The 25,739-nt window shown below is 58.8% G+C and overlaps 6 protein-coding genes across 6 annotated transcripts; 2 read left to right on the top strand and 4 right to left on the bottom strand.

The window, feature by feature from the left end:
• Positions 1-602: 602 nt before the first annotated feature.
• Positions 603-2,657, top strand: LMXM_31_1360 (putative RNA guanylyltransferase; the record flags this gene model as incomplete). Its single annotated transcript, XM_003877931.1, has 1 exon — positions 603-2,657. The coding sequence occupies one exon, from the start codon at positions 603-605 to the stop codon at positions 2,655-2,657; it is 2,055 nt and encodes a 684-aa protein (XP_003877980.1).
• A 3,511-nt stretch (positions 2,658-6,168) lies between these two features.
• Positions 6,169-8,559, top strand: LMXM_31_1370 (conserved hypothetical protein; the record flags this gene model as incomplete). The annotated part of the gene is made up of 1 exon (XM_003877932.1): positions 6,169-8,559. The coding sequence occupies one exon, from the start codon at positions 6,169-6,171 to the stop codon at positions 8,557-8,559; it is 2,391 nt and encodes a 796-aa protein (XP_003877981.1).
• Positions 8,560-11,600: 3,041 nt separating this feature from the next.
• Positions 11,601-12,659, bottom strand: LMXM_31_1380 (conserved hypothetical protein; the record flags this gene model as incomplete). Its single annotated transcript, XM_003877933.1, has 1 exon — positions 11,601-12,659. One exon carries the CDS (start codon positions 12,657-12,659, stop codon positions 11,601-11,603), a length of 1,059 nt encoding a protein of 352 aa, XP_003877982.1.
• A 1,686-nt stretch (positions 12,660-14,345) lies between these two features.
• LMXM_31_1390 (conserved hypothetical protein) lies at positions 14,346-16,604 on the bottom strand (the record flags this gene model as incomplete). Its single annotated transcript, XM_003877934.1, has 1 exon — positions 14,346-16,604. The coding sequence occupies one exon, from the start codon at positions 16,602-16,604 to the stop codon at positions 14,346-14,348; it is 2,259 nt and encodes a 752-aa protein (XP_003877983.1).
• Positions 16,605-18,136: 1,532 nt separating this feature from the next.
• Positions 18,137-23,215, bottom strand: LMXM_31_1400 (putative DEAD/DEAH box helicase-like protein; the record flags this gene model as incomplete). Its single annotated transcript, XM_003877935.1, has 1 exon — positions 18,137-23,215. The coding sequence occupies one exon, from the start codon at positions 23,213-23,215 to the stop codon at positions 18,137-18,139; it is 5,079 nt and encodes a 1,692-aa protein (XP_003877984.1).
• A 772-nt stretch (positions 23,216-23,987) lies between these two features.
• Positions 23,988-25,220, bottom strand: LMXM_31_1410 (hypothetical protein, unknown function; the record flags this gene model as incomplete). The annotated part of the gene is made up of 1 exon (XM_003877936.1): positions 23,988-25,220. The coding sequence occupies one exon, from the start codon at positions 25,218-25,220 to the stop codon at positions 23,988-23,990; it is 1,233 nt and encodes a 410-aa protein (XP_003877985.1).
• Between the last annotated feature and the right edge of the window lie 519 nt (positions 25,221-25,739).

Consider the following 25,739-nt stretch of genomic DNA (forward strand, 5'->3'; position numbering starts at 1 on the left):
CGCAGCCGCCGCCTCTGTCTCAGTCACTTCCTCCGGCAATACCACGCTCACAAGACCGCAGTGGGCAGCAGCTGAGCGGCGCTCCCTTTTTTTCATCGTATGGTGTCTACCCGCATCCCGTTCCTGGCGGCAACGCCTCGCAAACACACTCCTCAGGCCAAGGAGCGCCTCCCTCGCAACGCCCACTTCCGCAACAGCAGCAGCAGCACTCACACCAGCACCAGCAGCCGTCGTTTCCACAAAAGGTTGCACCTGTGTTGCCGCGGAGTGCCCAGGAGCGACAGGCGGCCGCGGCCGCGGCGGCAGCGGCAGCAGCGGCGGCAGGGACAGCGGCCAACGAAGGGAGTCGAGGTGCATCCCCAAACAGTCTCAGTCCCAGTGAGGCGGGCAATGCTGCACCAGTCCGCATCGCTGCTCAAGAACAGCGTGGCCCATCGCCGCCCACGTTCCCTGAGCCGCGCTCCGAGACGGTGTCTCAGCAGCATCAACCGCAACAGCAGCAAGAGCAATCTGTGGCGGGCTCTACCAGTCTCGGTCCCCGCCAAGCGACAGGGAACCCTCCCGTTTCGGCACCGGTACCACCTCGAATCTCCTCGGCCCCGATGGCACGCGCCGTCCGCGTCGGGGCGGCGGGCGGCAGCGCGCCATATTCAGCCGCAGTCGCAGCCACCACGGCGACACCGTATCCAGGACCCACCCGAGGAATGGTGCCACCGAACCATGTCGGTGCAGTATCGCACCTGCCGCGCGCGCCGCCGACTGCCGCAGCGAGTCATGGTGTGACCCCCGTTCCAAGCGCAGGCAGCTCGAGCGGCACCTCAGCACCGCCGGCGGCGCTACAGCCTGCGATTACGGCAAAACTCCTGAGCGGACCGGCGCCTTCGACGCTGACGACGACGACGTCAGCGCCGCTCCCTTCTCCGGCCACTAGCGTTGCAGCGCTCAGCGGGTGGCGCCCCCCGCAGTTTGGCCGCAAGGCCGGCCCGACGAACAGCAACCCGCTGATCGTTATGATCTTTGGCTGCCGTGGGTCTGGGAAGACGACTCAGGCTGAGAGCATTGCCGAGCGTTACCATTTGCTGCACCTCTCCTCTGGGGACATGTACAAGGAAGGCAAGCAACCCTTCGCGGAGGTGGAACAGGCCGTGAAGGATAACTTCGGTCCTGATGCAAAAGACCGCTCCTATAACGGCGTCGTTCTGGACCGCTTCGTCGCAACCGGGGAGATGGATGCCTACTATCTGCAAGCGGCACTCAACGTGTGTCAGCTGCCGGTCCCTCTTGTCTTCTGGCTGCAAGTGGACCCCAAGGAAGGCTTGAGGCGCGCCCAGTGCCGCGGCGATCAAAAGGCCGGAGCGGACCACTGGCGCTACGTTGAGCAGCGTGCACAAGCGGAAATAGCGGATCGCGTGTACAAGAAAATTGGTGTCTTGCACATCATCGACTGCAACGCGCTGGAAGCGCGTCGGGTCGGTGACCGTATTTGCAGCATCATTGACGGCCTCTTCCCGAAGCGCAGCCGACACATTCGCCTCCCGCCTGCCACGCCGCTCCCCGGCTACGACAAGTTCCACCTTTTGGATGATTACAGCGATTTCCAGCAGCTTACCAAAAAGGTGCACGCAGCGATCGGCAACACGTCTGGCCGCACGGACAGCGCCCCGCTCTCTAGCATTGGTGGATACGTCGACGCCGGCTCGTTTGCAAACCGGCAGGAGTGCAAGCGGATGTCCTCCATGTACGTGACGTTGAAGGTGGATGGAGAGCGCTATCTGATTGTGAAGCACTCGCACTTCGGCGTACTGGGCTTTCCGTTTGCCTTCACTGGCTGCTACGACTTCAACGTTCTCTTCGATTCGCTAATGTTTTCGAACGCGTTCGAAATGGTCGGCGACAGGCAGGAGGAGACGAACGAGATTGAGTGGATGCTCGATGCCGAGATGAGCACCACCGCCGGCGAGTCGAACCAGCCTCAGCCGCTGCTACACATTATCGACTATGTGTACTTTGGTGGCAGGCAGGCCAAGCGCACCCCGTTCTTCGAGCGCTACGAGCTCTTGCGGGAGTGGTTCCGGTTGATGGTACAGAATAGTGGCGAGGCCGGAGCCTACGCGGCTGTAATCCTGAAACACTACGTCCCCATCAACGAGCTGCCGAAGCTGCTCCCTCGCTTCGAGGATGCGCCGTTCGCGGTGGATGGCATTGTCTTTCAGGGCAACACGATTTACAAGTTTGGCCTAGACAAGTTCCTCTTGAAGTGGAAGCCGCTGCAGCTGTGCACGGCTGACTTTAGACTCATGAACGGAGAGAAGACTGAGGACGGTGTCACGGTTTTTGACCTCTTCACAACTGAGAATGAACAGGAGGTCCCCTTTCCAGGGGCCGTTGGGGTCTTCACAGAGATGCAGATGCGCGCTTACCACCTGCGCAGCAGCGCGATCGTGGAACTAGAACTGGCAGACGTTGTCGAAAGAGCGGGTCCCAACGGGCAGCCGGCGACGCAGTGGGTGTTCCACCGTCTGCGTGTCGACAAGCCACGCCCCAACAAGATGTCTGTTGTCGAAGGCATCGTGAGGCTGAAGCACCTCACATACCAGGAGCTGCTCGATCACTGCAGGGTACTTCGTTTCAGTGGACCCAATGCCTCGTCGCCCTAGGAGCGGGCCTGGCACAGACGTAGAGAGCGAGCAGTACAAAGGGGAGGGAGGGAGGGAGGGAGGTGGGCAGGTCGGCGAACTTGACGTACCACACTGCTCTGAGCATGTTGCGGCTGCTGCATTTCTCGCTTGAATAGGTTCGCGTTTTTCTTTTCCTTAGCGAGGGTTGAGTGTACTGAAACACGCCAAGCCCGTTGTCTCCCACGAGATGGACTTGCGAGTCTGAGGCGTCTATTCTCCGGTGACGCAACGTCCTTTTTTCATGTTGATGAGGCTTACGGAAGGGCGTGTGGCCGTTGTCTTCGTGAATTCGTCCGCAGGTTTCGTCCGCGGGTGTGTGAATGGTGGCTATCACTTGTTTCTCTTTCCTGCCTCGTGAAAAGCCGAATTCCTTTCAGCGACGGGTTTGGTGCAGTTGCCGCGACGGTGTCTCTCCTCCTTTGTTGTCCCTATGTGGTCGTTGCTTTTGTTTGTTTGTTTTTTTGATGTGGGCAACGACTTCCTCTTTTGGGGGAGGGGGTTGCTGGTGGTGATGTGATGCGTCAGTGGTGGCATACTGCCTTGTCCTTCATTGGTTGGTTCGTCGGTATGCTGCCTTTTTTTTATTGTACCACGATTCCGAATGGGCTGTGGCCGTGCTGCGTTGTCTGCGTGTGTGTGTGTGCTACGGTGGTGGTGGCGGTGGTTGGCATTTCATCCAGACTCGTAATCGTTTGTCCATTGAGGCCTCCTTGTCAGGGGTATCGTGTGTGTGTGTGTCTAACGGTTTCTTTCGTGTTTTTTTTTCACTGCGCGTTGCTGGTGCTCGGCGTAAATACGCAGTGGGGTGTGTCTGTGTGGGGTGTGTAGCCGTGCACTCGTTGCTCGTGCGGACCTGTATGGGATAATGTGTGGACGGGACAGGTGCGAAGGCGAGGAAGAGGAGGAAGAGCCATCTGTGAAGGGAAAGAGAGAGCCAGGTGGTGCAGAGAAAAGCACGCCGTACTTCGGCTGTTGAAAACGTCGAATGCGTGTGGATGGAAAGGCGGGCGGTTCAATAGCTAGAATAAGGCGAAGACACGCCATGTGGAGCTGTTACCTTGTCAGCAGGTCGTTTCTCGCTCACCCCACCTCCCGTCTTCACTATCTCAAATCTCCTCAGTGGCCTCTTCTGACGCGTCGGTCATGAACAAAGAGAGGTAGCGACGTACATGTATATATGTATGTATATATGTGTGTATATGGAGAGTGTGCGCGCTACTTGTGGTGTGACTCTTTCGCTTACGCGCCCTCGTATGAGTTTGTGAACGCGCGCGTTCTCTCCTTGTCTTCGCTTCCTCACTTTCGTTTCATGTAACATCGTCTGTCGCACCAAGCCAGAACGAAAAACGTTGACTCGGCCACGATTGCACCTGCTTACAGAGGCATGTGATGGGCTTGAAGGGTACTCAACGGCGAGCTCGAGAAACTGTGCATCCCTTTCTTTCTGCCATTTTCGTTGCTGCACCGCGACAAGGGGGGTCGCACGGTGGCGCAGCGTGCGCCAGTACACGAAAAAAAAGAGAGCTACCAAAGGCAAGCATAGCAATGCGGTGTTTTCACGCCTGGTGCGCCTCTGGACACTGTGCGGAAAGGTTTCCCTGCCAACCGCAACACAGGGGGGTCGCTCTGTGTGTGAAAGCACGCAAGAACAATGAAGGACTCATGTCCTTTTGCGAGTCATTTATGCGGTATACGTTATCTTCTCTCTCCCCTGCCCCCTGTCCCCTGTCCCCTCCTTCCCTCCCCGACCTTGTGTCTTGCATCTCGGTCATTTGGTACCTATACCATAATATGCCTCGCACGTGTCTCCTCCTGTGCACCGGGGCCCCTCCACGGCAGGTCTCTTTTTCGTTTTTTTTTTTCGAAAGCGCTCCTTCCACGAAGCGAAAAGCGAGAACACGAGAAAATCGTCTCGCGCGAAGGCACATCCTCACTAACGCGGTTGTGCATCATCCCCCTGCTCTTCCCCCAGACACACACACACAAACACCTCTTCCCTCCGTACTTCCTCTCGCCAAGGAAAAAAAAAGAAGGGCTGCAAATACATCCTTGCAAGCAGTTGCTGTTGACGTCGACAGAGAACGTGTGAGTACGTGTCAAGAGTGGAGGGGAAGGGGGGACGTTCGGTGTCTCACCTTGCCAGTCTTCTGTTCTCTCTTTCCGACCTCCGCGTCTTCTGTTCGGGTGTTTCCCGGCGAACTGCCGTTGTCGATCGCGCAGGCGCACGGAGGTGGCAAACACGCATAAGTGTTCAGAAAGAAGAAAAAAAAAACTAGAAAAAGGAGCGATTGCCGTGCAGTGCGTATACTTGGCCTTAACTGTTTGATTTTGTTTTCTCTCATCTTGGTTCTCCATCGGAGTTCTTTCACGGTGACCTCATTCCCATCATTGTGGTGAATCCCGCGGGCTCTTCGGTAGGGGGTTGTGTACCACGTGGCGTGGGTGTTTTTTTTGTTGTTGAGGGGAGGTTGTTCGTTTACGCTCTGCTTGTGTGCTTGTGTGCGCACAGCCGAAGTGCTCCCTCTTTTTCTGTTCGCTCTTCGGGTGTGCTTCTTTGCGCTGTGTTGTCCACATTTTCATTGCCGCGATTGCTGCTGTCGTTGTCCCTCACTCATCCTTTATATCATTCCAACCTGTTCACGGTTCCAGCGGAAAAGAGCAGACGCTCGCCGCCTTGGCGACATCGTCACACAGCGCTGGTCTTCGCTGGAGGTCTCTCTCTGTGTGTCACCCTTCCCCTTCCCCCTTCCCCCCCCCCGCTGAGCGATTCTGCCGTCATTTCATCATAGACCATAGGCTGTAACGGTTGTATGAGCCGGGGCCTGTGTGCATGTGTGTGACCCCCTGTGACCAAGGGCCCTTTTTTTCCTCCCTTGTACTGACGGGTGTACCGCACACGCATTCGCTACAGGAGGATCGAACCACAAAAGAACAAAAAAATTTTGTGTTTCTTGGCTTTCCTTTTTCGCTTCTTCTCTGCACTCTCCTTATCCCCTTCCGCCTCCATACGCCTCCCTCCTCTACTGCACCGTATAAGATCTGTCTCTCCGTCTCTGACCACCGTATCTTTGCGGCTGTTTGTGGCTCTTCCTTGCGTGAGTGTGTGTGCGGGCGCCTGCGTACTGGGTGCTCTGTTCTCCCGTCGTCTCCCCTTTTCCTGAGTGCGCGTTGTGAACGCTTCCGGCTGTCTCATTTCTTCTCTTTTTTCCCCAAGCCTGAGCAGCGCTCCCCTCCGCCTCCCCCCTCTGCACTGCACCGCACGTTCAGTCCACGATCACTCGCACCGTGTCATCTCCATCGTCTCTCCGTAGCGCCGCCTTCTTCTGTCCCTGTCCTTCTCCCGCCTGTCCATAGGTCATCACAGGAGAGTGGTCAGGGACGCCGGTGTCTTTCACACGCATAGGCGAGCAGTCCAACAACGGATATACATCGAGGCAGGAACTCCACGCACCTTTTATAAGCGCATATCCGGTTCTCCCCTTCAGCGACCATGTCGAATCTGAACCCCAACGCGCCATCGTTCCCGGTATCAAACTACCAGCCGAACACGACGCACAACAAGCAAGGCTACAACAACGGCGGTGGCCCCAGCGGCGGCGGCAGCACAATGCAGAACGAGCGTTATGGCGGAGGGATGATGTACGACAACAGTAGCTACCACCAGGGCGGTAGTGGTGGCTACGGTCCTGGCGGTGGCAATCCTAGCGGCGGCTACGGGCAAGGCGGCAGCTACATGGGCAATGGCCCACAGCAAGGGTACTCGTCGGGGCCTCGCATGGGTCGCAACCATCGACAACCGAATATGCCGCATAGTCAGTACCAAAACATCAATGGCATGGTGGGCGGCAGCGGCGGCGGTGGTGGCGGTGGTGGCGGTGGCGGCATGCTCGGCAACTACTGCGGAATGCCCGCGCCGTATCAGCAAGTAGCCGGGATGGACATGAACGGCGGTTATGACCAGCAACCACAGCAGCCACCACAGCAGCAGATGCCGATGCAACCTCGGATGCACAACATACCGCCCAACGCGATGGGCATGAACCACAACAACATGATGGGTGGGGGCGGTCGCATGCCGTACAACAGTAACCAACGTAACCCGATCCCGAACATGCATCCGAGCATGAATCCACAGGCCAACATGGGACTCGGCAGCGTCAGCGCTCAGCCGCCTCCACCCATGGCAGCGCCAGCTCCAGTGCCGCGGCCTCTTTCCGTGCCTCCGGCAGCTGCAGCCCCGTCTTATATCACGAAGAACACGCCGCGCGCCGTGATGGTGGTCGGTTACAAGAAAACCGGCAAGACCAGCGTGGCGCAGGCGATTGCGAAAAGGGAAGGATTTGACTACGTGTGTCTCAAGTCGCCACTGCAGCAATCCGCCGCCCAAGCAGCAGGCGGTGAGAAAGTCGAGGAGGCTGAGGAAGCCGAAGAAGAGGATGTAAGCCTGCTGGAACGACTGGCGCCACTGCGTGCGGCGCTGGAGAAGAAATCGACAATGAAGGGGTTGGTCATCGATGATGCCTTCTCGACCAACAAGTTCCAAGCCCACTACGTGGTGCACTACCTCGTCAAGGCGGGTCTGCAGCTGGACGCAGTTGTGACCCTCGTGCCAGAGTTGACGTCGCTGGTCGAGCGTGGGGTAAGCTTCGCGAAGTCGCACGCCAAGACGATGCACCCGGAAGCGTTCGAGTTCGCCTCAAGTCTCGACCCCGATAGGGTTATTGTTATGGATGAGGACTTGAAGTTGGAGGAGCTGACGGAGAAGGCGGCAGCTGAGGTGTCGGCGCTGCTGAAAAAGAACGACGCCGCGATCAAGCTGGAGCAGGAGTACTTCATCCCCAACTGCCCCATGGTGACCGACGCGGAGCTGGTGGAGCAGATTTTAGAAGCAGAGCGTAGTGCGGTGAAGCGCCCGCTGCCGTACGCATTCACGTACTCGGAGCCGAACTACGTGCTCGACTACGTGCAGTTTGTGCAGTCAGCTCCGAAGCTGCAGCACTACCTCGTCACACCGTGGATCTGGGGAGATAAGCTGTCGCTGATTGGCTACGACATGAGCGTTTATGTCCACCTAACATCCTACAACCTTCTGTTCAAGTTGAACGACGTGCCAGCGGCGATGCAGGAGCTCCTCAAGAAGCTCAAGAGCGAGGCGGAGGCATCAGGGGCGGAGGATCCGACGTCGCAGGTGCTGTTCTGTGTCGAGGCGTCCATGCTGAACGATGTCATCTACATCTCTGACATGATGATCATCGGCAAGCAGTATGGTTCGGAGATGCTGCTGCACGATCGTGTGAAGCTGTTGTCCGACTCGTTCGGCAAGCTGCCAAGCAACAGCTCTGTGCGGTTGCTGGAGCACTACCCCGTCTGCGACGTCATGACATGCCTAGAAGCGTACAAGGACGTCAGCCGCGGCGCGATTTTTGTCAACCCTGACGGGATCGAGTACGGCCGCTACGACGTGCGCAACTTTGTGTACCCGTCGGAAACCAAGAAGACGGTGCGGCTGCGCATTTGGGCCGGTAGCATGACGGACGGCATGTGGAGCTTCGACGGCTACGTGCGCGAGTACGAGGACGAGGTGTTAGCGACAAGCCGCACGACCGGCGCGAGCAACCTCCCGGTCATGATTAGTGATGCAAACGTCGACACGCACATGATCAACGACGGCAACATCGTCGAGTGTGTGATGGAGAAGACGGCCACCAAAGGCAAGTCACGCGAGAAGAGTGCGGTGCTGACATTTTGCCGCCGCTGTAAGTGGGAAGTGACACCCATTACTCAATTTTACATGTGGGCGTTCGCTGATCCGCCGCAGTGGTCGACGGAGTCCTTCCTGGACGCCTGCTCCACCATCGCCTCAGTGCGGCCGACCGTGTAGAGTGAGACACAGCTCCCACCCCTTCCGCCACAAACCCGACATGCCCCTGGCCGCCAACCCCTCCTCTCCCCCCTCCCATCACACACAGAGACACACACACTCAGGTGAACTATTGTGCTCGCCTCCGTGTAAGGAAAGTTCGTGTGCGAGAGGAGTGCGACACCGCACCTTTCCTCTCGCACCAAACGTAAAAATAGGACGTGCTCAAACTAATGAGGGAAAAAGGATAGCAGCACCTCTCGCTCTGCCACGTCGAGCCAAGGCCGCGGCGCCTCTCTCCTAGCCAACCCGCTCAGGTGTTGCGGGTGAAGTTCGTGTAGTCGCACTTTTTTTTGGAGTTGACGCATTAGAAGGCGGTGGGAGAGGTACACGCATACAGCACATGCAAGCGGTTCGACAATAGTGGGGAAGGGGTTGTGCCCAAATACCCTCTATACGTGTAGGGGGCACAAGTAGAAAAAAAATGTGTGTGGGGGGAGCGTTGTCCAGATAGTCGGAAAAGCAGACTGGCAGAGAGATGCGCACGCCGGCGGGACGTTTTTACTGTTGTGAATACCTGACAAAACTCCCTGAGCGACGTTGACACGAAGAGCAACAAAGGAAAGGAGAGGAAGGGCCGCGGCTTGCATCCCTTCAACTTTACCAGTGGTCTCTTAGCTAACCTTCTCCAGTGAGCGATGAAGTACAACGGGGCTTTTGCTTTTGCGGTGGTCTCTCGGCTGCTGGTTGCCAGTACTCGGCGGAAACGGTGTAAACAAGGGCGAGTCTGGTGCATCTCACCCCTCCCCAGCCCGTTTCTGGGCAGTTGTGGGTGTATTGGTGCATGTGCAGTGATGCCAGACTTTGTTCTTGTTGCTGCAAATTGGCAGCACACATAATTTTTTTTAAAGGCGGTCAGCGTGAAGGCGGGAGGCAGCGGTGGAGGTATGTGTGTGTGTGGACCGCTTATTGCGCACATCTTTGTGTGCCACTATAGTCCATCTTGGGTTTCTCTTTCTCCTGTTCTCGTCCGCCCTCTCTCTCCTCTTACGCCAGTTGGCGTGGTCGTCTTGTCGGTGATGCTGTTGTGGTCGCCTGTGTCTGTGGGTCTGTGAGCAGGAGAGGTGAATAGAGGGAGTACGTATGACTGCCTCATTCTTTGTAGGCGCTCTGTGAGCTTCCCGAGCAGCCGTGCGTGTACGTGTCGGTCTTCGTGCTATAGCTTTCGTATTTCCTTTTCCCCTCCCCGCATGCACTCCACTTTGCGCAGTCGTGCGCTTCCACGGCGGGGGTCCTTCGCGTGCGTGTGTGTGTGTGTGTGCTTTCGTTTTTTTCTGTTTTGGTGGTGAGCAGGAGGGAGGGTTGTTGTTTGGTCAACGAAGAGGATAGCATACGTAGCAACGACAGCGATGAAGATGATGCAGCGGACAAAGCACCCACATGTGTCTGTGTGTGTGTTTTTCTGTGAGACGACGCGCTGATGTGGTACCGTGTACCTGCGTCTCTCCTCTTTTCATCGCTTCATCTCTCTACCGGTGCTTTTTTCCGTCCAAGAACAACAACAGACATACACACAGAAAAAATACGGCAACACAAAATGAAAAGCGGCCGTGCCGCGTGTGATCTCTCGCGAAGAGGTTGTACTCACCGGTAAGAGAGGTCTTATATGCATTGCGTGTGATGGGAGGAGGCTACACGATGCGAACCACCAGTGTGGCAAGGCTCGCGGTGTTTCGCTGCAGCGTGTCATACCGGCGGAGAGAGTCGACATGGATTCTTGTCGCAAGAGGAAAAGAGCGGGCAGGAAGTATGGCTTTTTTTTGCAGTCCCACCCTCTCTCCACTGGCCCTCTCACCCCAAATGGGGTGGTGCTGCTGCACCAGCACGCGAACCCCCGACTACGCACGTCTCCCACTCACCCTTTCCTATCCTTCGCCTCCCCTTCCCTGCTCTCCTCGCTTCTCTCTGCACCGTGCATATGTGGGTCTCGCATTCTGGCGCATTTTTTTTTCGCTAGCCCACCCCCTGTGGATAGAAGGACACGCGTGTCTGCCTAAAACATTCGGCCGTACAACAGCCGTCCAAATACACCCGCAAATGTCGTTCAGCACAGCTGACGCTACTTTTTTCCCAGCAACATCGTCGTTCCCCATGATGAGACAGCCACGTCATTGCATGGTGGCTCAGAACCCAGCCGCCCTCCCCTCTCTCCCCCCTCACCCTCCTGCTATCCTCCGCCAAATGCCGGACCACATCTGGTTGTGACGCGGTCAGGCACCTACGACGTAAGGGGAGGAGGGGGGTCTGCGCGATGCATCGCTGCTGACGTCGGCGGTCTTGCGTTTAAAGTGGCGTGCCGCCCCCGCGCACCCACTATGGTGAGAGCATTACAACTCTGAACGTCTTTTCTGCCTGAGACCGCGAGTGGGCAGGGCACTAGGCACCGGAAGTTGCCAGCGATTTTCTCTCATATGGGCTATGGTCGCTGGTGAGTGCAACTGTATTCGTGATGTGTCCCCATGACCGGAGTCGCTTTTCGGCAACTCGTCGATGGGGTGGAGTCGCCGTCCATCCATGGGGGAACCTACTTTCTCTGGCAGAATTGTTTCCTGTGCACGCATATCCCCTTCAGGTGATCCCGGCACGGGCCCCTTTCTCCCACATGCGTCCCTCCAGGGCGCGGGTGCGGCTTTTTGGCGTGCGCGGTAGGGGATGGGGGGTGCGTAACGGGGTGGGGGGTGGGATTTCTCGCCGGTTCCCCCCGCGTTTCGCGGGGGCGGGCAGGGCCAACGCCATTCCCCCAGAAGGCGCGGCGCGGGGCTGGCGCCACGCTGGAAAAAGGGGGAGGGGGTTGGCGGTTCGGGCGCCCCCTTCGGCATGGCCGGGGAAGGGGGCGGGCCCAGGTCCGCGCACGCCAAGCGCAGAGGGGAGGGGGAGGTAGGCGCCAGGGGGGGGGTCGTCGTTTTTCATCGGGGAAGGGATATTCGACAAAAAAAACGGCGACACAAAGACGAAAACGCGAACCAAGGCCAGCGCGTATTATGGCCTTGTCGGCGACGCGCCTACACGTGGAGGTCGTGGGTGAGGTACAAGTGACGTTGTTTGTAAAGCCGGTGCATCTGCTTGTCATGCAGCTCCGTCGCCAGCTCCTGCACACTCGACTCCTTCATCGAGAAGCAAATCGGCGACACCAACGCCGGCACAGCGTCCATGCCGGGGGGCCGCACGAGAACCTGACGCATCGGCGTCACGCTGCTGTAATCACGAGGGTCGCGGAGTCGCATCGCTCGTATCTCGGTGCTTAAGTGCCGCAGCTCTCTCTGGAGCGCCTCGATGGCGTCAAAGGTATCGTCGACGAGTACATGAGGGTCTATGCATACAGGTGCGTTGCGGCGAACCGTGACGGCGGACTGCGGCGGCGATGGCGCACGTGGCGCCGGCGCAGCGTACAGGCGGCGCATGGGCGCGATTTTCTCGCCACCGTTAGCCTCGAGTGCAGCCACCGGTACGCCGGTACGGCGGCTATCGCCGGCTGCATGCACGACGGGGTCTGTGGGCATCCTCGACGGCGGCTGGGCCTGCGTGTGTGGTAATCTCACAGCCGGTCGAGGAAGCGACAGCGGCGCCGGAGACAAGAGCTGCGGTCGAGAGTACCACGACGGTGTTGTCGCTGCTGACGCCGACGGCACCCGTGGTCCAATGAGCGAACCGCGCTTTGCATGGCCGCCACTGCTGTGCCCAGTAGCGGCGCAATCGTCGAAGTAGGCGGGAAGCGACGTTCCGCGAGCAGGACGGAGTGTCGGGCCTTCGGTGGCGTCTACCAGCGGCGGCGAATCCAAGGGCGCAATGGAGTCAACGCGGGAAATGCCGCAGAGCTTGGCGCGTGGCAGGGCTGGAATGAACCACAGCGCATTCATCTTGTCGACTCCGCAGTCCATGCCCACAGCAACGGGGCTCGTCTGTGGATCGATGCGGTGGTCACCCCAGTACAGGTCACCATCCTCGTCGAAGCGCCTTAGCACGTTGTGGAACTTGACTGTCGGCTCCAGCTGCAGCAGACGGGGCTCATCGCACCCGTCTGTGTACACCTCCAAGAAACACCGGCGTGCGCTCGTATCCATGAATCAAATGACACAGGGTCAGGGGCGGTCGGGCGAGCGGCTTTTTGCTCGATGGCTGTTCTCGCCTCCCCTTTCCAGCTGTAGGTTTCCGCTGTGGGTATGAACGTAGGGACCTGAGTGGCAGGGACGTGTGCAGCAGCCAACCAATACGGGTAAAGGAGAGCAGATGGACACGTAGCGCAGGGAAAAGGTAGGTTGTCCACTGTTTCTGCTGCACATTAAACACATGTCCGCCGTGTCCTCCTTTTTCGTGCAAGATCTACTCAAGGGCTTTTGTGGTGTGGCCACAGTTGCAGAGGAAACGAAAAGCAGCAGGGACGAAGACAGGCCGAAGACGGTGGGTGCGGTGGTGAGCAGTAAAGTGCATGACGCGATGCTCGCGTACACCCTCCTGCAGCTCCATGCGCCCGTATGAGTCCAGTACAGTGTAGAACGATGACAAGCGCCACCTTTTCAAGCCTTTTCTAACATTGTTTTCAGGGGAAGGGAGGGGGTGTACGTCTGACTTCTCCCCTCCCCCCCCCCCACACACACTACCCCACTCACTCCCCCCCCCCAACACGCGGCACTGTCCAACGGGGACATGCGAAGACTTCTTCACAACGGTAGGGACAAGCTAGAAAAAAAAGGTGCACCACGCACTCTGATCGGCACAGCCCATTACAAAATCCTTGCCATCGCCACATCAGAGAGGAGAGAACAAGACAGAATAATAAAAAAAAGCAACAACACCGCCACCAGCACCCACTCAGGAACACGCACAACAGGGAAGCACTGGGAAAGTGGAGAGGAGAGTGCACCTGCGCTGAGAAGTTTACCTCACACTCGACTACCAAATATTCACACAAAGAGGTTTGTTGTTCAGTTTGCCCGTTCACTGCTACAGAGCGTACGGTCAACTCCCCTCTACAACAGGCCTGCCGTAGCTGTCACAGGCCCCCTCCCCCTCCCCATCACGTCCGTGCGAGGCAGCGCTGCAACAGCCTTACAGCAAAGCACCGACCCAGCCCTCCGAGGCACGGCCTCGCCCTCAAAGTATACCCAGACGCCCGCTCCGCAGGGCCCCTCACAGCCGCGCCCATCATGCCCGTCGCCACCCCTCGTGCATCCCCCATCGGGGGCGACACTCAGCCTCCCCACCACACCAGTAGACCGTGTGAGGGCCAGGGGGGAGGGAGGGGCAGGATACGTCCCAGCCGCGCTGGCACGCCGCCTAAAATCACATGGATGGCGCCACCCTGCTGACACGGTCGCGGGTCGCTGCGACGCCACGCCGTCCAGGGCATGACCGCCGACGTCAGCAGCGATGCATCGCGCAGACCCCCCTCCTTACGTCGTAGGTGCCTGGGCGCGTCACAACCAGATGTGGTCCGGCATTTGGCGGAGGATAGCAGGAGGGTGAGGGGGGAGAGAGGGGAGGGCGGTTGGGTTCTGAGCCACCATGCAATGACCTGGGTGTCCCGTCATGAGGAACGGAAACGCCACTGTAAGTCACAACGAAAACATGTCCCACGGGACCACACACACACACAGAGAAGGCAGAAAAGGAAAAGGAGCAACAGGAGAACTGGAAAGAAACGGGAAGAGAGCTCTACTGGTGCGCTGATGCCCATTTTGACCAGCAACGACGACGACGACAGCACCAACGCGTGCTGGCGATGTAGAGAAAAAAAAAGAGAATATGGATCAATCTCGAGGCGCTTCTGATGATGACGTCGCAGCGTCGTTCTGATCCCTGTCTGTGTCACCTTCCGCCGAGAAGGAAATGAAATTGAAGTTCACGTTGCTAAAGCTGGGGTACGACTGCAGGGCCGGGGAGCCGCCCTGTTGCAGGGTGTGCACCTCCTCTTTCAGGGCCTCGATGTCTACTACTGCGTCCTGCGCTGGGCGCGGTGGTCGGTCGTCATCGGCGCTGCGCCGCACAACTACATACGAACCTTTTGTGAACTTGCTTGAAAACCCGGAAAGGCGTGAGCCGCGAGAGATGCCGCCCGCCTTCGGGCCGTGGAAGCGATCGCCTGCGAGGTTGATGGTATCCCGGTGTACCGTATGCGGTAGCCCGGTTGAGCCGCGCTCCCTAAAGTGCTCACCCGTGATCGGGGTGTCCATGTGGCGCACGCGTTCTTGGATAGCGTCGCACGCCTTGAAGACCTCCAGGTGTTTCTCAAATGGGCCGCCAGCGGCGGACTGAAAAAGTGGCAGCGAGGACAGGTTTGTCAGTGCATCGATGCAGAGGCTCGACAGGGACGTATTCGGGATCTGTGCGAGGCGCGTCAGCGCGCCAAGGACAGATTCGACCGCGCCACACCGCAGGACAACAGTGTCTGCCTTCACCAGGTACCTCCACAGGCAATCTCGCTCGGCCGCAGCGCTTAGACTTTCGCCAACGAGCGTTGCCCGCTGAAAGATGGTCAGGATGCAGCGGTGCAGAGTTCTGGCCAGCGCGTCGTGCTGCGGAAAGCGCTCGCAGCAGCCGATGAGTGCAGGGAAAAAGCCGCTTGTGATGAGGGTGTTGTCGGTGCTGGCCAGCTGGAAGAGGGCGAGCTCCACGAACAACTCACAGACCGCAAGCCGGAGCGGGCCCAGACCATACGTCCCGGCCGGAGCGACCGCAGAGAGGACGCGTGACAACACATCCGCAGATGGCGCGTAGGCGTCCAGCTCAGCCTTTTCCTGTGCAGTGGGAGCAAGGAGCGCCGTCACGCGTGGCGCCTGTGCCTGAAGCACCGCCACCGGCGTAATGTACCTTGTGGCCGTTTCGTACATGTACCTCGTCTCGGGCAGCACCAGTGACTTGCGCACGAGGCCAATAATCGAGACGAGCACCTCCACCCCATCCGCCGCCAGCGACACAGGCGGCGCTGCGGCCCCCTCTGGCGTCAAGAGCGCCGACCTCTCCACGTCCTGCTCGCAGCAGCTTAAGATGCGCTCAACGTAGTCCGAGACAAGCGGCTCGCTGAGGAGCACATCCACGATCGGCCCAGCGCTGTGGCTGTATCCGCGCTTGAGTAGTTCCTTGAAGAAGTAAAAGTAGTGGTACATCCCGGGGTCTTGGATGGCAACAGGGAGGTAGGCGCAGAGCGTCGTCGGGAAGTCAAGTCGAATCCATTGCGACGTGAAGAGCGCCGTCTTGGTTGTTGGCTTCACCATCCACACCGCGGACAGCGCTGATCCAAAGAGCGCAATGAGGGTTTCGGCGACAATGGAGTTGCTCGCAAGGTTCTCCACCACACCCTTGATGGTCGAATGCGTGAGGGTGTCGGCGATGGCCTGTGTGGTCGCCTCGAAGTCACTATCGAAGGCTTCTAGCAGGAGACGCTGCACGGCAAACGTGCGCTGCGACAGCAGCATCTTCTCCCCACTCAGCGCTTCGATGCAGGCCGCCACGACCGCGTCGACTTCCGATTGCTCCTGGGAGTGGGTAATACAGAAGGAGAGCAGCTCCGTCAAGTTCGCGAGGCACCGCCGCTCCTGATCCTCGTCAGCATCGCCGATGACGGAGACGGCTGCTGTCGGTGCACCGTTGGCGTGATTCCCCTGGGATGGGTGTTGTATCTCTACGACTCCCGTCGATGCCTCGGCCTCTCCTGGCGGGCTGCAGACCGTCAGGAAGGAGCCTTCCGGGTGGTGTTTCGAGCCCACAGGGCCATTCTCTATCTGTGCCTTTCCGTGAAGCAGCGAAAACAGCGTATCAGCATGCCGTACAATGTATTGAAGAACAACACGCACAGCGCTTGGGATGCTGTCAGAGCTGCCGTCCTCGTTCCTGTCGGAGCCGTCGCACCCGCGTCGATTCGCACGGGCGGTCCCGACAGACTGAATGCTGTGCAGGTAGTCCGTAACGGCGTCTGACAACAACACCGCAGCAAGGTCTGTCTGTGGGGATGCGAGTAGCTCAGGAACACTCTCCGTTGCCCATCCCTTTGCCGGTGCACCGATGATCATCGGAGTAGGACACCGCTTGGACGGTATCGTGGAAGCAAAGGAAACACGGCAGTACTGGAGGAGAGACGGGAGGAGGAGGGGAGGCGACGAGACGCGATGAGCAGACACGCACAGCAAGTCCGCGAAGAAAACGGCAGGGACGTACAGGGAGACACAGGTACACAAAAAAGAGGAGGAGGAGGATGCGCACACGCGTGAGACCCAAACAAACAAGCAGAGGGAAATGATTTTATGAGATCAATTTGTGTGTGTGTGAGAGAGAGGGAGGGAGGGAGAGGGGTACAGTGAGAGAAGAAAAACATGTCGAAACAGACAACAACAGAGAGAAAGGTGCGTGTGCGCTGTTCGGGATGTGTGTGTGTGGGGGGGGGTCAGCTCGCGTATAAGTGATGCGTACCCGTAGAAGGCGCAAGAACAAACCGCAAGGTGGCCAGAGAAGAGAGAAACAGAGCGGGATGCGCAGGATAAGAACAACAGAAAAGCCTAGCGAGTGGTCAGTGCCTCACGCAGGTCAACAATGAAGGTAAAATAGTAAAAGAAGAGTGCGTCCTTACCGCTTAGCTCCGCACTCCTCTAGCAGAGCTGGTGGTGATCGTCGGTGTGAGCACTGCGCTTCTGCTGTTCTCTGCTCGCTCGCTTACTTCCTCGTTGGAACGGATGAGGGACAAGAAGGTGGCGGAAGGAAGAGGAGGAGAGAAACGAAGGGCAGAGCCGGCGTGTGTGTGTGTGTGTGAATGGATGGCGCCAATGTTGTTGGAGGAAAAAAGAAAACGGAAATAGGGGATGTAGAAGATCGAATAGGAATAATGTAAGGCAGCACTGTTTCTCTCTCTGTGCGTGGTGGGGTGGGGTGGGGTGCTCGCGGGACAGAGCAACACTCAGTGTTGTTGTTCAGTAAACATATATATATATATATGCATCTGCATATATATATATATTGTTTGCGTATAGGTGTGTACCGCAGGATCAGCGCCACTGCTGCACACAAAGTGGCGGGCAGCAGCGAACCAGCTCTAGCGGGCAACGAAGTGCATGAGAGGACAGAGAAGGTACAAAAGGTGACCAACGGTGATAAGAGAGGCGGAGGACACTGTTGCGCCACAACGGAAAACGTGTAGGCGCCTTTGGACTTTTTTTACTCGACGTCTGCCTCGAGATACGCGGGCAAACCGCGGATATCGACTTGTCGACAGCGGGCTCGCACCGTCATGCAAGCGAGTCGATGCGGGGGGAAGTCACTCCAGCTTGCGGCGCAGATATGCGTGTCCATGACATATCCGAATATCCGTATAGTACTGTTGTTTGTGTGACATGTATTCTTCTCCTGTTTGGCCGCTTGAATGAGCAGAGAAAGAGAGGGAGAAATAGCAGATATGGCAGCAGCGGTTCCAGCAGCAGCAGCAGCACGAGCGCACAGGCAACGGCACGGCACACGCATGCAGCAGCACAACCTCCCCTTCCTACCCAGCTTTTCCCGAAAAAAAGGGGGAAGGACATCATACAAACCAAACAAGAAACAAAGGCACTCGGCATCACTGCCACCACGATTGGGCCACCATTGAGGAGCGGCGACGAACGCGAGAGGGAAAGCTGCCACGGTCACTGGTGGGCATCGATGCGGGCCGTGCAACAGACGCGTCCGCGCGGCTCACAGGCATGTCTGAGGGGGCTTCTCTTGCACGCAGATCACCCTCCGTCATAGCAAAGCGCTGCTTCTGATGCTCATGGGTCAGCGGCATCCACAGCGACGGAGGCACACGCTCGCGCTGCATAGATGCGGACGGATGCCAGTCACGAGGGTCGTAAACCGGTGGTTGCAGTGGACGAGGCCAGGCCTGAGTTTGTAACACGGTGTATGGGGTCGACGAAGAAGCTTGATGCGGCAACGATACACTGGGCACCGGGGAAGGCGGGTAGCTAAACAGTCGGGAGCCTGTCTGCCATATCTGCTGGTGTTCCTCAGCGAACTCAAATAGCGGCCGAGACGCTAAGAAGGACGACGGGCGCTGCTCCGAAAAGCGCGACGCAGGAGCGGCGGCAACGTGTTCCCACTGAGCTGGCAGATGCCCAACACTATTCGGCCGTGCAAGCATCGGCCCGCAGTTGGCTGGCCGAGTCACCATGGAAGGCGTGCGATAGGGGTACGGGTGCGAGGATGCAACGGCACCATTCATCCAGCTCGGGTCCTGCATATAGCCAGGGGGCCAGCACTCGCCTTGCACGCCACTGACAGCGTAGCGCATGTCTGGCGGCGCCTGCTCTGGGTCCAGTGAGTAGTAGAACGCCCCCTGCGGTTCCACTACGTCGCTCGGCTGGCGTGCGCTGCCGTGCATGCGGTCTCTGCCAAAGTGAAGAGATGAGGCGTGAGGTGGCGGCACGCGTACCACGAAGCGACTGGACGGGGGCGGCGCTGGTGCCACCATCGAAGAGTGCCATTGCCCGCTCCACGGAGTCATGCGTCTCAAGGGATATGTACGCCACTGGTCCACTGACGTTGTGGCATACGGAGGTGTGTCGCCGTAGGCGTGAGGGTGCACTGGCTTCAACGAAGCTGCCTGCGGGGTAGAGTATAGTATCTCTCGTTGCGGTGCCGAAAAACAAGCGCGTGGGGAAGCGCCGCCGACGTCAGGAGGTCGGGACGCTGGAGGCGAGGTGCACGGCTGTAGACGAACTCGTGCCACTCGCTGGTGTGCCGCAGATGGCGTTGATGCAGCAAGGGCATCCGCGGCTCCTATCTCCGGGGAGGGGCAGAGTCGGATCTGCCGCGGTGATGGCGATTCGCGCACCGGCTTCGACGGGAACTCACTGAGACGCTGCGGAGTGTTTTGGTCACGCAAGGGTTCCTCTACGCTGGCCCCTTTCTCAGCACGATGCTCAGGCGAGGAACGCACGGAGTTTAGAGACGACCCGCCCGCAGCTGCGCGCTCTTGGGACGCCTCAGCCGTCGCTGCACCGGCGGAGCCACTCACATCTGCGTGACGCAGATCTGGCGCACCTGGGACTGGTAGGAGAGAGGTGGCGTTTGCCGTTGCTGAGGGCGGCGACATGGCGGCAGTATTGTCATTTGAGCGGCGCGTCTCCTTTTTCTGCGTCCCTTGCTCGTCCTCCGCAGCACGACATGCGTTTTGGTCGATACGAACGCGCTTGCGTGAGACGGGTGGTTGTCGTGGTGCGGTGCGGTGGGGCTTAGTGGGGTCTCCCGCACTTGCGACGTACTGGAGGTCCTCCAGTAGCTCGTTAAACGTGGCGCGGGCCTCGGACGCCACTCGGACGGACAGCGCTGTCTGCGGCGCCTTCGTGTGAGGAAGAAGCGCAATGTCCTTTGGCGCGGTAAACGGCACGCTAGCGTTGGCCACTGGCTTCTGTGCTGGCTTGTGGATGCTCTCGCTCGCAGCGTCACCGCGAGCGGAGGAGAATTCCTCATCGCGCGCCGTCACAGTGTCCATCCCCACAACTCGCAGCACCAGACACCGAGCTTCGATTCGCCTACCTCTGCCACCACCACCACTGCTGGTGCCACGCGATAATGGCGGAGAAACAAAAGGGAAGCATAGCGTCCACGCACCTCGACCATCTGCTGTCGCGTCAAGAGCGACCCCTGAGGTACTCCGGGTGGCGCTCGGTGAACCAAAGGCAGAGAACGGCACAAACCGTTTCAAGAGCACGCGATCTTCGCCAGGCATTCCAACAAGAAGAAGAATACGCGTCGAATTAAGTGCAACCACGTCGCTGAGCAGATGTGGTTGCCCACCTGCAGCCTTCGGTGAGGCAGTCTCGGAGCCCTGCCCCCGCACCGCCGTGAAGACACCTTCGTCCGTCACCGCCTCTGTACCGTGAGACAACGTGAGCTGCACAACGCCACTCAAGACACGATGTTGGTTGTCTACGCCGTCAGACTCCGCCGCCGAAGCCAAAAAGCTGATGTCCAACGATATCCTTGGCAGACGTCGCACCTCGCTCAGTACTTGTGAGCCAAAAGGCGGCAGTCGGCTGCACAGCACCTCCAGCTGGCGTGGGTCGACACCGCCGAGGCTTTCAAACGTGCTGTACCCGCACCGCAGCAGAGCTTTCGCCACGGAGTCATTCACATGTTTGAGCTGGCGCAGCACGAGCCCGTCTGGCCAGACACGGCGCTCGATGCAGCGGGCCAGCAGGTTTGCATGCGCGGCTAAACTGTAGGAGGTGGTGGCGGCCCATGCGTACTCCTCCAGAAAGCGCGACACGCGGGGCACAACCGCCCAAAGGCGCAGAGAGTCGTTCCGGAGGGAGACCTCCGTGAGGGGAAGCAACCCGATGTGGACCTGAATCAGTACATAGGCCTTCTGCCAGTCCTCCCGGACCTCTCGCCCGCCGCGGCGTCCGCTATGTAGCGGGTACTTCACTGTCTTGTTCAGCTCGTTCAGCGGGCCGCGGTCACCTTGACGCAGGCGAACCTCCACAAGCTCCTGGCAGTGGCAGAGAAGCTGGAGAGCCTCCCGAAAATTGAAGGGCATCATACGTCGCCTTGACGAGCACATGGTCACGTCTGCTGCGGTACTGTTCGGTTGCACATCTTCTGATGAGGTGTCCATCTTCGCGGACGAGTACTCGGGCGCCTCTGCGACGATCATAGGGCCTGTCTGCATCGTTGTCTTTACCCCAACGTCTATGGCACTGGCACACGCGTCCACACTAGAGTCGTCATCGGGCTCGTGGCCGTTCGTGCTCGCTGCCCCGCGGTCCTTCAGTTTCGCGTTGAGCGTGCACACTGTGTCAAACAGGATGTACATGCGGGACATGGCCCTTCCCAGCCGCGTTGCCTCAAAGACAGCAGAGGGATGCTTAATGTCGTCCATGTCGCCGGTGGCGACGGGCGCGGCCATCCTTCTCGCCGCCGAGAGCACCAACGTCTCCAACTGACTCAGACGCACGCAACCTTCCTCCATGAGCACGCGCAGAGCGCGCTCCATGAGGGCCTCCACGAACGCCTCCGCGTTGAACTCCAGCTCTTCGGCTCGGTTCGCGAACTCCAGTCCGTAGTGCGCCGGACACTTGCGCAGACGGATCCAAAAGAACGTCGTTTTCACCCACTCCATGGCGGAGGGGAAGCTGTGGATGGTGCGCAGCGCCACCTCCGCGTTGACGTGCTCGATCATGTGCCGGTGCAGGTGGCTCTCAACGCAGTTTAGCGTCACTGCGCCGCTAGTGAGTGTCTCGTACAGGTGCACGCTGCGCTGCATGGTGAGCACTAGCGCCACGCCGTGCGTGTCGAAGCCAGGTCTACCGGCGCGCCCGCACATCTGCATCACCTCTGACACGGGCATGTCCTGGCACCGCCCGCTCGAAAAAAAAGTAGTTCCTTTGATCAGAACAAGATGCGCGGGAAAGTTCACACCCAAGGCGAGGGTTGTTGTGGCGCATACGACCACAATGTACTGCTCGCGGAACATCCGCTCCACGAGTTGACGGTCTTCCTTGGTCATGGCGGCGTGGTGAAAGCCGACACCCATCATCAGGCAGCTGCGTAGCTGCTTGTCGCTAGCCTGCTGCATCCGCTGCTGCGCTTCTGCAGAGGGTTCTAGCTGCGCCAACTGCCCCTGGCGAGCCGCGGCATCGCGGATGTCTTCAACGATGCGCTGCGCCGAGCTCATCGTCTCCTTCCGCGAGGCACAAAAAACGAGCGTTGGCCTACCTTGGCTGTACTGCTGCATGAAGCCGAATATCTTGAAGGAAAGGAAGCGATGAAACGCAAACGGGTTTGGTGAGTCGTGCGCGTAGCCGATCACACGTATCGTCAGCGGCACCGGGCGGTCACTCGGAGCGAAGGCGAATGTCATTTCCGGCGACACCTCCAGCCACTCGGCAAGGTCGCGACTGTTGGGCAGCGTACCACTAATCGCAATAATGCGTGTGGGCGCCGTCTCCGTCGCTGAGTGTTGATGCATAGCACTCGACGACGCTTGAATGACCTTGACGCGACTCACGATGGCCTCCATGGCGGCGCCACGCTCCTCTTGCACCGTGTGCACCTCGTCTAAGAGCAGGAGGCCGACGGAGTTCACGATTGCCATCACCTCCTTCTCCTTCCAGCGTCGCGTGATGCTGTCCCACCGCTCCGGTGTCGTGACGAGAATGTCAGCCTGTGAGACGCATACCATGTTCTCCAATCCGTCGCGTCCTCGGGCATCACCGGTCGTGGACGCTGTGACACACGAGCGCTCCTGCTGGTCTGCTTGTTGCTGCTGCTGATCGCCCGTTTCGATCACAACCGTCAAGGTCGGAAATTGGGCACGCCAGTGTTCGTACTTCTCGTTCGCGAGCGCCTTAATGGGACAGATGTACACCGCCTTCCGTTTTCGCTGCTGCAGTGGCCCAGAAGAGCTGCGGGTCTCGCCGTCTTCCGCTGTTGCCATCGCGCCGGCGTCATCGCGGGGGGCGAGAACATTGCGAAAGAGCCGTAGCATCGCCACCTCCAGCAGGACCGTCTTCCCACTACCAGTTGGCGCGGCCACAAGACAGTTTTGGTCATTCGTAAACAAGACTGGGATGACGGACTCCTGCACCTTGGTGAAGCAGCGGTGCGGCAAGAAGTGAAGAAGCTCGCCGAGGCACTTTGCAGCGGGAGTGGACATGGCCAATGCCGACGCATAGACTCTCGCACAAACACGTACCCCCTACACGTGGCGCCGGTGAAGGCGCAAGGAAAGGTGCACGCTGACAGAGTGTCCGTGTGCGTTGAAGTGATAAACCGCACCGTCTACAAGATCGACAAGGGGGCGGCGGAGGCGTTGCGAAGGTGGAGAATAACAAGAAGGTGAGAGGAGCGTGGACGTACACTGACCTCGTGCGGCGCGAATGTGCGTGATGGGCATCATTCTCACTGTGAGAAACAGCAGCAGAGGAGGAATAGAATGGGCACATGAGAGAGAAGAGGGGCGGATGGGGGTGGGAGGTCGAGTGTTATCAAACGGCGACGTTGCCAGCACGCCTTTGATGCACGGCGGAGACGTCAAGGAAGAGAGATAGAGAGAGATTGCTTGTTTTGCTACCCTCACCTCCCCCCTCTCTCCACCATCGAGCATCCCGCAACGCACACACGGTGCCCGGTTTTCTTTCACATCGCTTCCTGTTTAGATTTCCGCCCCCCTACCCCTCCCCCATCAGCACCACTGACGTCCTCCTTGTGGGTGTGTCGCACGCGGGTTTGTTACTGCACGCTTCGATAGTCGCTGTGGACAAAATACACACATAACAAAAAAGCACACCCCACAAACGAGGCGACGTAATCGCAGGTGAGGGATGTACTGGCAAATACCGAGCCGTACCTTCTGCTTCCATGCTCCCGGGCCGAAATAGCAGCAGAAGGGTGGAGGGCGTCGCGAAAAAAAAAAAGTTTTTTTTTTTTCACAGCGCCTCCTCCGGAAAAAAGATGACGGAGCAGCCGCGAGCGTCATCGTAATTTTGCGTGGCATTGAAGACCGTCAGCATCGACCCAGCGATCCACCCGCGCTGGTTGTCCCTTGCGGGGCTCTCCAGCAGAGGGGAGAGGCGGGTGTAGCGGAGATTCTCCAGAATCGCTATGCCGCACCGCAGCAGGGCACCGTGACTGTGCTTCCCCGGCGGCATCGCTTGCGGCGGATCGACGGAAGGGCTGTCGATGCCCAGCAGTACCAAACGGGGGAATACGCGATGCAGATAATCCACCGCTTCCGGGTAAAGAAACGCGTACGCGTTCGACGGGGACTCACGCTGCGTTGCAGCAGTAGCGCCGTTGACAGCGGCCGTGGCCACCTGTGTCGGTGACGCGATGCCCAGCGGAAAGAAAACGCGAAGAGGTCTCGTCAAGGCCTCTGTGGTGCTTGTGCTGGTGGCGCTTGTGCCTGTTGAGTACCGGCTAACAAGCAGCAGACGCCACACAGGGCGGGAACCGTCCCGAAAGGCCGCGGGTAGTTTCAGTCGAGCTTTTTCCAGCACTTCCACCGTGATCGCCAGAGGGGCATCAGGATCGAGCCATTGGTGATGCTCACGCAGCTCCGAAGCGATATCCAGCACAACGGCATCGCCGCTGTAGTGCGCGTCATCGTAGTTGCGGTGAGACAGGCTGCGGCAGAAATGATGCGGCCCATCGGCGTGTGTACCGGCCTGTGAGCTCGTCATGGTCAGGATGCGATTCGCGACGAAGCACGGATCATCTGGAGAGCTGGACAAGTTTTCGTACTGCGAGATACGCTGCACCGTCGGGTAACGCTCACGCAGAAATCGAACAAACACAACGGACGCTACGGCAGTGACCATGAGGCGCAACAGTCGGTGTGTCCACCGTCTCAGGAGCCCCTGTTGCGCGACAGGGGTAAAGCTGCTTTTCGTAGTGAGGAGCAGCGTAACAAGTGCACCAAAGGCGGTACTGGTGGCTGCTGTGGTGGTGATAGATGGTATGTGGACCAACTGGGTGAGGATGTCGCTGGTGCGCAGCACCTGAAAAGGCGAAACCGGGGGAACCACGATGTGCATCTCGTCAAGACACATGGTCAGATCAATACCGCCAGCGAGGCTGACAGGCGCGGATTGCTTTGCCTCCCGCTTCCACTCTCGCACCTTGCGATTCGCCTCATCCAACTCTGTAAACTCCGCCGTCATGTGAGCCACAGCGAGGTAGTCACGAAGCTAACGTTTGTGTGCCACCGACGTTACGCCGAGAAGGTGTGCGGAGAAGGAAGAGGCGACACAATGTGGGTGGTATTCAGTTTGCCTGCCATCAACTGGGCAGGAGACGCAGACGTCAGTGACGGCTAAGAATGTGCGCGCAGGTGGGCAACGCCTGCTTCACACCCAGGCGCACACCATGGAAAGCGAGGTGCGGAAGAAAAAGGTGGGGAGAGGGCCGCCACGTGGAGGACAGCAGCGGAGGAAATGCGGTCAGTTTGAGGGAAGGGGACACAGCTACGGCCATACGAGCAGCACATCCTTGACGCACCCTCGACACACCGAAATACACACACACACACCTCCCCTTAGTGCGTACGGATCGTGAAACAGCGTGTCCGCGTCTATGCGGCAAGTGAGAGTGTCTCCGATAGTTGAGACTGCCGAAAGCGCAAAAAGCCGTTGCGAGTCTGCGACCGGGAGAGAGAACGCGAGCGAGCGAGTGAGCGCGCC

This window comes from Leishmania mexicana, chromosome 31 (assembly GCF_000234665.1).
Source record: "Leishmania mexicana MHOM/GT/2001/U1103 complete genome, chromosome 31".
NCBI classification, from domain to species: Eukaryota; Euglenozoa; class Kinetoplastea; order Trypanosomatida; family Trypanosomatidae; genus Leishmania; species Leishmania mexicana.